This window comes from Manis pentadactyla, chromosome 6, assembly GCF_030020395.1.
Source record: "Manis pentadactyla isolate mManPen7 chromosome 6, mManPen7.hap1, whole genome shotgun sequence".
Classification (NCBI taxonomy): Eukaryota; Metazoa; Chordata; class Mammalia; order Pholidota; family Manidae; genus Manis; species Manis pentadactyla.
Window position 1 is genome coordinate 9224104 of NC_080024.1, and position 14942 is coordinate 9239045.

At 42.3% G+C, this 14942-nt stretch overlaps 1 protein-coding gene across 1 annotated transcript in view; it reads left to right on the forward strand.

The window, feature by feature from the left end:
• Nucleotides 1–14942, forward strand: part of DNER (delta/notch like EGF repeat containing) — a 285543-nt gene that overhangs the window by 210058 nt on the left and 60543 nt on the right. The window contains exon 7 of the mRNA XM_036913020.2: nt 431–544. Coding sequence (XP_036768915.2) covers nt 431–544 — 114 coding nt within the window. The remainder of the gene's footprint in view (nt 1–430; nt 545–14942) is intronic.

Below are 14942 nucleotides of genomic sequence, written 5' to 3' on the forward strand. Positions count from 1 at the left end.
ATAATTTTAATACCTAGACATTTTCCTAATGCTTTTAAAAAAAAATACATATTGGGATGACCTAGGGAAAGTGACCATCCTCTTAGGTCAAGTAGAACATTGTAGATTGTGTTTTGCTCTGTGTCGGAAGGAAGCTGTCAACAGGGGCAGTGGTATTCAGTCTCAGCCTCTGTAGGTTCTAGCAGTTCAAAATAAAGTGCAGAGCTAATGCTGAAGAAAAGCCTGTCTTTGCAATAAAGATTTTTACAAAATAAATGATTTTTGAGCTATGATCCCAAACTGCTATGATTGTTTCTCACTGTAAAACCAAAGTAAACCAAGGGGTGGCTGAGGGCCTTTTAGCTCAATGGGTAGGTAACTGTTGACTTCATCATTCATGGATGGTTGATGGTAGTTTTGGAGCAACAGTGTCTTATCTTTTTTTATTCAGGTTATACCGGAGAGCTTTGCCAGTCCAAGATTGATTACTGTGTCCTGGACCCCTGCAGAAATGGAGCAACATGTGTTTCTAATCTGAGTGGGTTCACCTGCCAGTGTCCAGAAGGTAAATATTGTTGTCCCAGAAGTACCTTTCATTTTCCATTTAAAAATCATAAGCTAATTTGATCAGCTTTGTACTTTAAATTTCTGACAGACTCTATACAAGAGAACTTCCTATTTGTTCCATTTATACAACAAAATATAAGATGGCCCTTTTTTCTAGCTCTATGCTAGAATAGCTTGAAAATTATATTTGAATATTAAACATAATCTAGGAATTTCTATGCTTTTTTATTTATACATTGAAAATAACTGTAATAAAATGGATTTAAAATTTCACTTGCTAAAATTTCCTAAATTTTACTTGGTTAAGATTCCTATTTTGTTAAATTATTCAGTTTTTAACATAGTTTGGCCAGTTCACATGAAAAAATCCCAACATAAAGTTTACCTGCTTTTATTTTTTAATCAGCTTTATAACATCTTAAAAACTTCAAGTCACCTGGAAAGCCACATCTTTCAAGCTACTTTTATTTGAAAAAATAGTTTTCCTGTTGGAGTTGTTTGACCTGCAGAAGCTGGCAGATAATCACAGCTATTGAGCTAGTGTTGAAGGAACGGTTTCTGTACACAGAGGAAGTTTTGTCCCCATTTCTTCTTGGAGGGATGTTATTGAGGGATTACTTTAAACTTCAGTGTTGTAAAAATCACATGGTATCAGAGGGTTTTTTTTTTTTCCCCTTAAAAACCAGCATGTAAGCTTCTGAGCCACAGAAGTGACACTGACCACCACATAAAGTAGAATGACATCCTCTGCAGAGATTAGATGTAGAGTCTGAGCATCTCAGTACCTAACGCCACCCTAATGTGCCCCTGGCTGAGGGGCTGGGTGGTGCAGTGGAACCGGGTGGGTGTTGATGAAAGGCCTCTGAGCACCCCTCTAACCAACGGCTCAGGGCTGCCAGGAGCAGCACCTCACGCTCTGGAATCCTTTGAGGACCTGAACATCAGACCAAAGAAGCAAATCCCGCCTCCCAGCCTCTGCTCCCTGGGCTGGGGCAGGAGTGGGCTGACTGCGGCCAGCCTAGTTACCCCATTCTAGCGTGTATGTGTAATGCGTGTGTCTACCACGACGATGGAGTTTAACATGCTTACCAAGCCCCACTCTTCACCCTTTCCTTGAGTCTCTTAAGCAAATGGGAAAACCTGGAAACACTGGAAGGACTGAGGACCGAGAGGCACCGGCCTCACTTGCATCCAGAGCGCTTGAGTTTCCCAGCTTGGCCGCAGCCTGGGTTTGCCAGGTGCCTCCTGACTCTGCTTGTCCGCTGTGCTTATGGTCAACAGTGGGCGTCAGGGCCACCTGCTATTGGCTGCTGGCTGGCCAATCATAATTCCCTTCCCCACCCAGTCCTCCTAAGTGTGGGCTGCGAGGATGATACTGACTCCTTTAACAGGGCCGTTCTGGATCAAATGGGGTTTTCATGAAAGAGCTTTGAAAACATCAAAATGCTTTGTTTTTATAGCTTTGATTGATACCAGAAATTAAAATGAGACCCCAGAGGCTCAGAGAGTAGTGACTCGCACATAATCGCACCAGTAATAAAAGATGGCCCTTGAACTAGAACCCAGGATTCTTACTCTCATTCATTCTTCATGTTTCTAGTTGATAAAGATACACCGAGCACCTCGAATGTGCCAGGCTCTGGGCTGGGTGCTGGGGTGTAAGTCTGACAAAGCTGAGCTGGTCCCTCCCGCGGTGCACACACAGATGAGTGCGGAATTACTGGCAGGACCTGAAGACGTCTGAACAGGATCTGCTGGGGAGCCGCGAGGGCGGCCCCCGTGTGCAGCCCCTGCGTGAGGAGAGGGGGGGATGGCGAAGCTGAGAGCCTCAGCCAGGAGCAGAGAGAATGAGGGGGAAGGTGGGGATGGGGCTGAGGTGTGTCCGGCTGCACAGGGCTCTGGAGCCGGGGTGGGGCATTTCATCCTCATCCTAGAAGAAGGAGAGGCTGAGCTCAGGGATGGTAGCCCATTCCACCACTTCCTTTCCAGCTCTGTCCCATGGCAAGTGAGTTCGCACTCTTGTGTCACAGTTTTTTAATCTGTAAAACTGGAGTCATGATAACGCCCACGTACTAGGATCAGTGAGGAGGAAGGAGATGAAAAAGTACTCAGCACAGTGCATGGCTAAGTGCTTATTAAATATTAGCTGCTTTATAATCGTTGTTTTCCTAATAATGATTACTGTCAAGCCATTGATTAGATGGGCATCTGGAATTCTCATTTTGGAACAGGGTGGAATGTAGAGTGGAGAGATACAAGAGTGGGAATAAGGAGAAAAGTGGGGATTATTGCAGGAGTCCAGGAAATAGATGTTGGCTGCTAGGAAGAGAAGGGTAGAATTTGGAAAGGAGGGAAGCCCAGGGACTTGAGAGAATGAGGGGATGGAAATGGAGGTGGATGGGATGTGGAGGGTGGGGAAGGGTGAGGGCGAGTCCGCGGCTTCTTCACCATATGGCTGGCCGCGGAGAAGGGCTCTGTTTGGACGTGGTGAGTTAGAAGGGCCCCATGCATCAAGTGATGTCAGCTGGGCATTTGCCGTGTGAGTCTGGAAGTGGGTGGTTCCAGGCCAAGTCCAAACACAGAGACAGCCTCTGGATCGCAGTTTAAACCTGGGTTTCCATAGAAACCATCCGGGGACCTTCTCCTTTACCAGCGGCCTGTCCATCCCTCCGTGCTGTCTAGATAAGGCCTAGAGGAACTGCAGTGGTCTAGACTTGAGAGGGTGAAGGCGGATTTCCCAGCAGTCTTTGTGTGGAGACTTTCATTTAGTGCCTTGCCTTTGAAGGCTGACCAGGGAGGGGACTCCGTGATGGTTCTGGAGGACTCCCTGCAGGGGCACCTAACTGGTGACAGTCCCTCCCACTGGCTCATTCTTAGGGTGGTTGTCAGAGAAACTACTGTTTATAAAGCACTTTGCACTTTATAAAGAGCCTGTGTCCCCAGCCTTCTTCTCAGATCGGCCACCCTGTGAAAACAAGTTTGGAAAGTGTCTCAAGTCCATAGAACGTTCTGGAGTTTGGGGACAACCCTTGACTCTAGCCGCCTCCATTTCTTTCTGTTACCCACCCACCCCCATTCCCCCCAGTGATTACATTTTGGCATGTTTGCTTTAGCTTTATATGTATGTAGCTGTGCATGTAGTTTGTTTTTGTGCAAAGTAATTTGAAAGTTAATTACAGACATCATGGCACTTGTCCCCAAATAAATCAGTTTGTGTTTTCTGAGAATAAGACCATCCTCCTTCATAAATACAGTACCATTGTCTCACTAAGAAAATTAATAGTTATTTCCTACTGTTACTTGCTATCTGCCCTCTTTTCATTTAGTGTTAATTCTGCCTGCCTATTTCCCTGTGTTATCCTTTGACGGTGGGAAATGTATTTTATTCATCTTCTCCCTCCTGCCTGCTTCCAACACCCTGCTGAGGAGCCTTTAGGTCCATACTTTATGTTAGTAGGAGGTTAATAAAATTTGTTAAATACTTCAATTAAAGTCAGCCTTTAGATATCACTCGATATGTCTACCAACTCATTGGTCATCACAAAAATCCTACAAAGTGGGTCCTGTTATGTTCCCACTGAACAGATCAGGAGACTGCAGCACAGGAGGATAAATAACTGGCCTGAGATCACATGGCTAGAAATTTGCACCCAGACAACTGGGCACCAGCATTCCTAACCATTGTCCTATGCCATCTCTGAATATATTCTTTAAAATAGATTCCATTTTGTTTATTTTAAAAGATTATGTTTGTAACCATAGTCATGAGTAAACTAAATACAAAGTTTGTTGGGTTCTAGAGCTTCTAAGTTTAGTCCTTGATAAAAGTGCTTCAGTCTGGAAGAGGCTGGAACTTTTCTCCTCTATTTCATTTTTTCTTTGTTCCAGTGAAATGCTTTTACACCAATCCCTCCCAGTCCAGAGAGCTGTTCATGCTGCGCCTTCCCTCTGGATAGAGCTTCCAGCACCACATGTTCATGTCCTTGCTCTTTCCCATCCTTTTCATCCTTATCCTGTGTCCTTCAAGGATCCTTTCCCAGCTGATCTGGGCCAAGTCTTCAGAGGATGAATTACTTCTTGGATACCTGTCTCTTTGACTCATGCCTTCTTTTTAACCTCTTCCCAGAAGTTCAAAGTCAAGTGGGCCTGAGGGCCAGCTTGTGCAGTAATTCTGACATCAGCTGCCCTTCTAGAAGGAGTCTGCTCTTCTGCATGTAGGTTTTTATCCTTCAGCAATGGGTTCTGTCTTGTCTTTGAATTCTGACTTAACTTTCATTAGGTCCATATTGGAAAAGTGCAGTTTCAGATTCTGGTTACAGTGGCAGCAATAAGAGACAAAGCAAAAACGCCATGTGCGTTTTCTTATACATGCCTTACTGAGTAATAACAACAACAAAGTAGGTAAATAGAAGCTAATTTTATTGCCTGTATAATTTCCTCTTTACATTGATCGTGTCCTTGTGTTTGTTTTAGAAATTTGGGATCCTTAGATTTTTACACTAAATGCATTTTGATTCTGAAGATGTCTAAGATATGCTTCCCATTGCTGCCTCTTGGTATTTAAATATATATATGAATATATTTAACTAGATAAATAAAATCTGGATATTATTGTCTAGCCATCATCTTTGCTTTAGCATCTCAATTTTTATTTTCCCCTGGGAATTTGAAGTAGAATACCACATAAATTAATAAGCATTAAAAAAATCAGTGGAGAATAAAGCATTCAGCAGTAAAGCACACCTGTTGGTTCTACAGGGTACGTCCCGTGGAATCTGATGACCTTCTCGGCATCTACCTGTACAGAAAGTACAGCAAATGAGACACCAAAGTGAGAAACGGGGCTTTAGGCACTAGTTTGAGAAAATATATTTTTATCCAATGTATTTTAAAAACATTAATGTAAAGATATTTTCTGGCATCACACCTTCTGGTAGGATTATAACACATAAAATCTGTGCTGTGGTTATGAAGGCAACCAGGTACAGACTCGTCTCTTTCAGTCCTGGAACTGTCAGAACGCAGCACTGGGTTTTAGTCTCAGACACCACAGATCCTGTAATTTGGAAACTTCATTGTCTGGTTTGCGGAGTGGGTGTCCTTCTCCAGCCTGGAGGTCAGTGGACCTGAGTCTGGGCTTGGTCATGAAGCAGGAGGAGAGTGCTTCCTGATGGGATTTTGGGGTCACATTGTTGGGTTTGAAAGTCTGGACCCACCTCTTCTACAGCTCTCTGGTTCTCCGAGGCTTATTTTCGTCATTTAGAAAATGGGGATGATATTAGTATGCCCTTCATAGGCTAGAGGAACAGAGAAAGCCTTTAGCACTGTGCTCCGCAAACAGTAAGTGCCAAATAAATGTTAGCTATCATGATGAGGTTGGGGAGCTAGTCACATCACCAGGCGTGAGTTGCACAATTTTTTTCTCTTCCAGCCTTTGTTTCCTTGTTATAAAACCATCAACATTGACTATACCTTCTAGAGTATCTATTCCTGAAAGTCTTTGATTCAAATGTCTCAGTTAAAGAGCCTCTGCTTCAATAAATCCAGCTGGTGTCAAGTAATGTTTGTAGAGAAAAATTTCATAACCTCTGAACGACTCTAGGTCTAAAACTTAATGTTGGCCCAAAGGCCCTGTAGGTTAAATCCCACTGCAACATGCTTCAAGGATTTATCCAAACTATTTTTGTTTTTCTACATTTTATTGCCTTGTGTAATCTAGCCACATAAATCCTTTTGTCTGACTTAAATGTCGGTGGTAATACCTTTCATCTTAAAGGGATTTACAGGCAATAGCCACACATGTCATAAAAATTATCTCTGAGATAATGTGTATTGTTCAGGAACTGGGTATGTTATCCAATAAGGACTTAAGGGTTACATAGTTCTGGGATTTGGTGGTGGTTTTTTTCCAGTTTCCTGATGTGTATGATTTTGGTAAAAGCACTCTGTTAGGACCTCAATAAACTGCATGTATTTACATAAGAAATGGGCAACATGTCCTCATAAAATTGTCAGGCCTACATAAAATCCTTTTCTTACTCTTTTAAAATTTGGCATTATTCCTAAATCACCATTTCATTTAGGAATTATAGCAGCTGAGATCCTTGGAGTTCCAAGCAGTATATAACTTTACCTTTTGTAAACAAAGCAGGGTATTAAGACTTATGAAGTGTGGGTAAAATTTTATTTCTGTCTTTGATTGCCTGCTGATTAATTTTTGATTTATGGCTAATTTCAGTTTTCTGTTTGTTTGTTTGTTTGTTTATTTATTTATTTATTTCACATAGCACAGTTTCTCCGAGACTGTTTAAATAAAAATAACGCAAGGAATTTTGTTTGCTTGCTTCTCCTGTTGGCAGTGGGGCAGCTGCATTCACTCTAGGGAATGACAGGGTCTTGTGCCTCACTCACCTTTATGTCCATTTCCCCTTTGGAGACCATTCTGGTGCCCAGTGAGTGCTGGCAGATGGCAGTTGGAAGTTACAGTGTGATGAATGAATGGGGAAATTAATCATATCTTGGTGCTTTTCTTTTAAAAAAGAAGTAGCGCGTGTGTGTGTGTGCAGGCTGGAGCGCCCCGAGTATGAGACTCACCCTGTGTCGGCTGCCGCCTGCCTGTTTTTGTTCACTAACCAGAGCCAAGGGATAATTGTGGGGTTTCCTGGTCAGGAGTTTACAATTATTATTTGTGGGACAGTCTGTTAAAAACTTAACCTCTCCATACTGGAAGCAAAATGTCCATACAATTGTTCTTAAAAACAACAAAGATCCTTTACCATAGAAACACAGATATCCTAGAAGCAAATATAATTTTTATTTTCCCTGCAGCAGAATTTATCACCTCATACATACCCCTCTTTAGACCACAGAATTGAAGGAGGCTACAGTGAAATTTGTGTCTATTTTGGGCCAAAATACCATGTGATATGATCCTGGGCCTAATTCTGAACTATTCAGATCTAGGCCTGAGACCTACAAGCATCTTTAAGGTGGGACTCACAGAGAGACCAGGCTGAAGAGAAGCAGGACAAACTTAAAGCTGTGAAAGCAACTAAAAAACTAGCCATCCTCTTCTTTTTGAGGTCTTTGAGAATGTCCGAAGGGTCTAAATTATATTTGACTCATAATAGACACACTTGTGAAGGGCTTTTCTTTGTCCTACCCTGTTTCTTCAGCTCCTGAGTGTCTTTACCCTTGTTTTTATCATCCATTTATTATTTTTAATTAATTTTTTAAATTAGGACACTTGACTAGGTGAGTACAGTAGTCTTTGTTTTTTATACAAAAAACAGAATACAGGAGTACTTTGTTTTTTATGCAAAGGAACTTTTATAGCATCTCTGTATCCATTCAAAACCTTGATTTTTAAGTAACAGATAACCCAACTATAAAAGACTAAGAAGGGGGGAAAAAGGGAGTGTTCTGGTTCATGTAACAAATATCCATGATGAATTCAGGCATGGCTTGATCCAGGGGCTCAAATAATGTCCTCAAGCCCGAGTTTTTTTTATCTCCCCAGCAATCTTTCCTCTGCTTTCCTATGTGGCTCCATTCTTAAGATGGCTGAGGCACAGCTTATCTTCTCCCAACAAATAGAAAGCCCTGCAGCTGACTTGGATGGTTCTGAATTGAGACATTTACCCACCCTGAACCACTCCCTGTGGCCACGGCAGGGGCTGCTTTGGCCGCCGGGTCTCAGACACAAGGTCACCCTTGGAGCTGGCATTTAGAGTCAGTTCCCTCCCAACTCAAAGGTAAGTGCTGGGAAAATAAGCATGAGGAAAATCAGTGCCCAGTTGTCAAAATAAAGGGTAGTGGAAGTTGGGAGGCTAAATGTAGCAAGTTAATACTGCAGCAGTTGAGTGTGATTCTACTGGGTGCACAGATATATCTGTACTGACTGGGAGAAAAAAACAACTTTATGAAATTGAACAATAGTTTGTACGTTTTCTTCCTCAGAACCAAATGAAAGAAACCTGGGGACTACTAGCAGAGAAAAATCTGTGTGAAGGAAAGATGTATTCTCTTGAAAAAAAATCTGGATGTCAGGCCACACCCCAGGCCAATTAAGTTAGTATCTCCAGAGGTGAGAGCCAGACACTGAATTTTTTAAATCTCTCTAGGTGGTTCCAGTGTTCAGCTGGGGTTCAAAACCACTGTGATTGAAGAGTGCAATTAGGGAGTCCTCTCAGGGATTAATTATACCCAGCAGACCAAGAAGGTTTCTGGAAAACCTTCATTAGCAGTGGAAATCTTGATCTCCACAAGGGGCTAATGGGCTTGTTCCTGGCATGGTCTCAATACCGTCAACCTCACGCCAGAGCCTGGGCACCCCCTTGTACACCTCTGTATGGAAATGGAAGAAACTGCACTAGGCCGGTGTTTCCACAAGTCCTCATGCTTAAAATTCATGAAGGAACTGAGGCTCCAAATTCAAAAGTCACTGGAGAGGCACAAATCTGTGCTGAATTTCACTTCACTCGATCACTAGGTGGTTCAGTAACCAGGGTTAAGCATCTTAACCGTCTGGGCCTCAGTTTCCCAACAGGTGAAAGATGATACCTGCCTTGCGGAGTTGTTGGGTAACTTGGGGCAGGTATTCAGGACCTGTGTCTTCCTTCTTTTTCCCATTTCTTAGTTCCTGGCTTTCATTTCCTCCATTTTTCTCCAGGCTCCGACTTCCCACAGTGAGTCAAAACACCAAGGTCGTAAGGCAACCCTCTGGCTCTCTTACAGGCCACATTTCTTCTTGTTCACATCAGGGGAATGGCTCGGTGGGTCGCCTGGATCCCCAGCCTCCTCCAGGCCCCTGTCTGGAACCCACGGCAGCGGGTTCCTTTTCAGATTCACCCTTGTGCCCTGCAGCCCGTTCTCCACACGGTAGCCGAAGCGATCCTGGTACGATCTAGACCTCACATCTTCACTTCCTGCCTCTCAGACCTCAGTAGTTTGCCACCCAAAGTGTGGTCCTGGACCAGCAGAGCCCCAGCTGCCTCCCGCAGCCTCATTTCTTCCTACCTTGCTTTCCCCTCTTCTTTCTAGCCACCGCCTTGATTTTCAACACACCAAGGGTGTGGGACCCGCAGGGGGCGCCATTCACTCAGAACACAGTGTTCTCTGGGGCCTTTGCACCTGATGCTCCCTGTTTGGGAAACCTTCCCCTGGACCGGAATATGGCTCATTGCCTCGGGTCGTGCAGGTCTCCCCGAGTCCCTGCGGCAGGCACTGCTCTCCGGGGCTCGCCGCTTCTGCAGCGTGTAGCCCTAGCTGATTCCTACTTACTGTCTCTCTATGGTCTGTTTCACTAAAATGGGAGGTCTCGAAGCAGTGTCTGGTTGGTCTCAATTAGTATCAGTTAGGGAAACAAATACCCAAAGGAAAATGCAGAACTTTCTGACCAAACCTAAATTTCCATTGTTAATAGCCAATTATTTTTGCTCATATAACCCATCTACTTTAAATAAGTTTTGTCTCTTCTGCCTTTTCTCTATTTAGTCTAAACTAAGAGTTGATTTAATAGTCCTCTGACTATTTCCTCGTTATTATTCATTTTCCTTTCTTAGATCTAAATTTGTCTTTTTGTTCTGCTAAAGAAAAAGTCCTGAAGGTGGTTTTTACTCTCTCAAATGGATTTTCTTAAAAATGAAAAGTCACATTTTAAATGTAATCACCTTGGGTCTCTTACCTCTGATGGGTTTGTAATTGCTTTTCCTAGATATTCCCCCTTCTCCTCTTTATCTTGCATAACTGTCTGCTTTCTTGCAACCAGAATAAATGTGGTCCCAATTAAGTTTTCCATAAACATTAGCCAAAACCTCTCCTCTGATTCTGATACCGGTCCTCTCCCTTGTCTGCCCACCCAAATCTCAGGCTTTCTTTGAGGCCCGGAGCAAAACCCAGTTCTCCCGTGGGTTTCCCCGGGCCACCCCTCCCGCCACAACCCTGCCTTTCTTTGGATCACTGCTGCTCCTGCGGTTTGGGCCCCATACCCAGATCTCATACTGAAAGCCGGCCTGTCCCTCCAACCTCACACCATGCTGGGATCATTCCATAAATGTTTGCAGAAAGAAAAAATGCCCTCGAGTTGTTCTCTCACACCTAGGTGAACTAAATTTTTTACCTTTATCTTGATTCAATGATTATTCATTTATGTATCTGTAATCAAATCAGCTGGTGACTAATATTCATCCTTCTCATATTCCCTCTTTGTAACTCCCCAAACCTAATACATACTTATCAACCTACTTTAACTAATTACCCTATTGTGTAACAAATCTGTTAGAATATGTCCTCTGCCCCTCATCCATTCCCTCATCTGTCCATTCATCCACAGATGTTTACTCAGTGGCCACTGTGCTGCGGGCCGAGGCTCGAGGGTGAGAGGGACCAAAGGACTCGTTCCCCTTCCCCACCCCCCACCCCCCACCCCCCAAAGCCTGTGGTCTTGTTGGGAGTGGGAGAGAGATGAGAGGCAGGTGCACCAGGCAGTTGTGTCATTGACAATTCAAGAAAGTGCTAGGAGGGTAGTGAGCAAGGTACTGTGAAACAGGGTGAGAAAAGGGGTATGTGCCTAGAATGGGGTGGCCACGGAGGCCTGTCCGTCTAACACTGAAGCCAAGAACTGAAGCTGCGTAAGCAGCAGGAACAGGGGCTTCTAGGCAGTGGAAGTGGCATGAGCCCAGCTGGAGGTGGGCAGTGGCTTGTTCCCGGTACTGCATGGAAGCCGGCTGCTGGAGAAAGAGGGGCCAGCCTGGTCAGCCGGGTCAGAGCTGCCGGGCTTAAGATTGCCCACAGAAGGGAGCTCAGATCTTATTCCGAGAGCAATTGGAAGTGATAATAATATTTCCATTTTAAGAAAATGAATTTCATTGCTGTTTGGAAAGTTGGTTATAGGGATGAAATTGAGTCGGGAATCTCATCAGAGGAAGCTATTGTAATAAGCAGGGGGAGAAGTAATTGTGGCTTTGACAGCAATGGAGGAGGCAGAGACAAACAAGCCATTCAGGCTCAGGAAGCCTTTGTAGGTAGAATCTGTTAATAGCCACGGATTTGTTAGAGATGGGGGTTAAGGGAGAGGATGCAACCAGGTGCAACTTCCACGTTTTAGACTTGAACCATTTGCGCAGACGGTGAAATCATGAGTTCAGTTTTAGGTGCCTACACAAATCATTTCCTCTATATAAACAGTCTTTACACTGTCAGCAAAAATGCCAGTCTCACTTTATTCCATATTTCCCCTTATTAATATTGCAGGAACTTGTGACATCTAGATAGCTTTCTAGATGGAGTGACTTCATTGACTAGCAACTTAAAACCATCCAAAAATGCTTTCTTTTGGTCTTAAATACCTGATTTCCATAATGTGCATATCTCAAGGGTATTGATTTCTTTTTTATTTACATAATAAATGTTCAGTGAGCATATTTATATAAATACTGGTTCATATACAAAATTTGAAGCAGCAATTAGCTAAATTTGTTTTTTTTGTATTAGCCCTTCATTCCTTAGAGCTCTTCCATAGTTCTGTTTTATTTTCCATTTTAATCCTTTAATCTTTCATCGTTTTCTAAACTTCTTGTTGCAATGAGTTGTTTTAAATCTGTTGACTGCTGGCCTTGTTTCCAGTGTTTGAGTTTTCCTCTGAGGCTATTGTGTTTTCTTTCTAGCATTTCCTAATGTCCATCACATGAGGTTCATGTGACAGGAAATAAGATTCCAAACGAGATCAACCACTGCCTTTATTATTCTCTCTGTACCTGCTGGTTGACAGTATCAGGGAGATTTTCATTTTCTGCCCTTCATGTAGGGTTGTAAATCTATTAAATATATTAGCTTGTTAGCTTCCAGTTAGAACTATTGTATTCCTCTCCTAGTTAACTAATCTAGCAGTCATTTCAGAAACACTACTATTATTATTTGATTATTTACATTGTAATATCCCACAAAGCAGTTGTATAAATTCCACGTTCTCCTATGCAGTCCTTCATGTTCTAGAGTTTGAATGTGTGTATGAATGTGGTTGAACCAAGAGTTTTAAATTTTGTTTTCCAATCTTCTTGCCTGTGTCATCATAACTAATCTGGTTTGCATATTCTGCAAGAGGACTTTGAAAACATTTTTACCTTAAGAGATAGAGTGACCAGTCAAATCTCTTAAAGAGTTATGTTAATAAAAAGGGAAACTACCAAAGGCCATGTAAAAATAATTGCTTTTAGGGTTGTAACATCATGAATGCAGGCAAGAGCGTTATAGGTTCCTCTTACTGAGGGTGGAGTTGAAAACCCCTTATATGTGATGTGTGTGTGTGTGTGTGTGTGTGTGTGTGTGTGTGTTGAGAAAAGAAAACTGAGGGAAGGAGAATCTTTGTTCATTTTTAAAATGTTTCTTGGAAAGATGAAATCTGTTTTGGCTGAGTCTCAGCTATAGGTAACTCAAGGCCTTTTCTACCTTGCAGTGTAAAATATCTTTCTGCTAACTCATAGAACTGCCCTGCACTCTATAAATTCAACACAGAGGTGCACTTTATAGCAATCTGTGCCTTATCTGAGTCACAGACTTCTTTTTTTACACAGGGTAGTCAGACTCCTACCACTCTGTGCTTGGGGTCACTTACACAGGCGCTCATATATCTAGATACTGAATATGTACAGTTTATCATCTTGGCTACAGCTTAGTTTTTGAAACTACTTTCAGGTAACCTTCATATGATCAGTATCATGATTAGAAGCCAGTTTTGATTCAGAAGTTCAAAAGGTTTTGCAGCGTCCCTGTAACATGCATTAAAGCAGAGCATAGACTGGCCAACACCCGGCCTGGTTGGATCGGTAGGCTCTGCCTGCACTGGTTGGTATCTTGGCTCTAAATTTGATATTTGGATTATTTTAAAGATGACTTCTGATTTTATAAGGAGTTGGCAGTACATGTGATATGTTTACTCCTTAGCACTCAAATTTCACAATTGTATTTTAAAAATATCCTTCATGTGGTATTAGAAATACTGAGAACCAGTTAGGCCCCAGATATTCAAAAGCACAGAGTTCAGATTTGTAATTGCCAAGTGACTTCTGTTTTCTAAAGCTATCTTAAAGAATTTATGATACTGATGGGTCTATCTGGTTGTGATTCCTTATGCTAGCATAACACCTTCAACTTCTCAAATGCTTTTACACAAACTCTCTTATGTGAGGCAGCCTAGCATGATGTTTAAGGGCACAGATGTGTAGTTACACAGACCTCAGTTTAAAGCTTGATTTTCCACTTACTAATTGAGTGTCCCGGGCTAGTTCTCTGCTATCAAGTCTCTAAGACGTCCTCTATAAAAGTGGGCAACAGCACTGGAGATGGCTGGTAATTCTAGGTCTGCTTTGGTTATGTAACTGTACTCCTATTATGTTAATGTGTGTGCGCAATTTAATTAGTAGTTTAAAACCTATACATGCTGAAGTTACTCTACGAGAAGATATGTCAAAGAAATAATCAATCTTCCCATGTTTTCTTCCGCCTGCTACTTCTATAGCTTTTCTTCTTCCTTCCTAATTACAACCCTTAAATAGAATTTGTGCCTCATATCGAATTTACCGAGTATCATAATTCCTCCAAGTGGTAAAGATACCTCAAGACAAATGCTGGGCGTAGAAGCCACAGGGCATAAATCTGTAAAGAAGTAAAAAGCTAACCTTTTCAAACAATAAGGCTTCTCTCTCACTTACCAACTTCACATTTCCCTGTATGGCCCCGGAAGATGACTGGTTAGCCAGAGACGGGTAAGATTCCTCAAGGGAGGAACAACCTAAGACAGGCACAGTCGCAGGGGGGCCATCAGGTGAGAAATTGGGGATCAACAGAGGTGAGGCTTAGAACCTCACCCCCCCTGTTCTGAGAAAAATCGTCTGCATCTGTGGATGTTTTATTGCCCTTGTCTAGCTTGGATTAACACATAGTCTACAGGCACACACCTGATCATCTACATTTGCTCTCTTACAACACTAAACTATGTTTTCTACCTTTATCTTGTATCTACCTACCACTTCAGCATTTTATTAAAAATAATAATAATAAAGAGAGAAATGTGGTATCCACATATAAATCAAGTATAAAAATCAAACAAATATTCATATTTGAACTGATTGTTTATAGTTCATAATGTATGATCAAAACCGAAAGTTTCTGTGATGACTGCCCTTGTACTGTTCACCATGTAACTTATTCACTGTGTAAGAATTTGTTCACCATGTAAGAACTTGTTCGTTATGCTTCAGAAGATTGGAGACTGACGAGAATTAGGCTTGGGGTGGATTAATGATTGTACATTGAGCATTGACTCCCCTATACAGAATTTTTTTGTTGTTAACAACCATTTGTTCAATAAATATGAGAGATGCCCTCTCAAAAAAAAA